General features: G+C 59.4%; 1 protein-coding gene across 1 annotated transcript in view; it reads left to right on the top strand.

The window, feature by feature from the left end:
• AFDN (afadin, adherens junction formation factor) overlaps window positions 1-717 on the top strand; it is a 116,307-nt gene that overhangs the window by 111,075 nt on the left and 4,515 nt on the right. The window contains exon 33 of the mRNA XM_077757384.1: window positions 610-715. Coding sequence (XP_077613510.1) covers window positions 610-715 — 106 coding nt within the window. The remainder of the gene's footprint in view (window positions 1-609; window positions 716-717) is intronic.

Below are 717 nucleotides of genomic sequence, written 5' to 3'. Positions count from 1 at the left end.
CGCAAGCGGGTCCATTAGGTTGTTGCCCTGGGGAAATGAGTGATGTTTTTTTTACAGTTTATGGTTTCTGTTAACTTCTCTGAATAACTGGAAATAAACCAGGTGACTTAACTTTCCTTCCGGTGAAGGCAGGGCTGCTCTCTGCACCCCGGGGCTCGGTGAGACCGCGGGCGCGCGGCTGTAGAAAGCCAGCTAGAGCCTGTTTGGGTCTGGTTTTGTCTTTAGAGCCAGCAGTAACGTAACAGGTAAGTCAGCGCCCCACCAGAGCAGGAGACAGGGACCGAGAGAAGCAGCCGATAACTAGTGGGGTCTGGAGGAATCACAGAGTGGGGACGGGGTGTCGGGTCGGAAGCCAGAGATTGTACCTGGAGGTCCGTGCATCCCACGCTGCGGCACAGTTTACGGCCACTGACTCCCCAGTGGCGTGCGCGTGTCCATGCCTGCTGGTGGCTCTGCCCGCTTCTGTCCTAGAATGTTCTGTCGAAACTTTGCTGTCCCCTGGATTCGCGAGCAGTGTGCAGACGGGGTCAGAGGGTGACGCGTCTTTTCGCGCCCCGGGAAGTCCCCTCCTGACCCTGACCTTTGCACTTTTGTGTGTTCGGCCCGCAGAGGCGACAGGAAGAAGGTTATTACAGCCGCCTGGAAGCCGAGAGGCGCAGACAGCACGCGGAGGCCGAGCGCAGGCGGCTGGAGCCGGAGGGGCCGGGCCTGCGCAGC

Source organism: Crocuta crocuta, unplaced genomic scaffold (assembly GCF_008692635.1).
Source record: "Crocuta crocuta isolate KB4526 unplaced genomic scaffold, BGI_CrCroc_1.0 scaffold506, whole genome shotgun sequence".
NCBI classification, from domain to species: Eukaryota; Metazoa; Chordata; class Mammalia; order Carnivora; family Hyaenidae; genus Crocuta; species Crocuta crocuta.
This window is presented reverse-complemented; position numbering and strand designations above follow the sequence as displayed.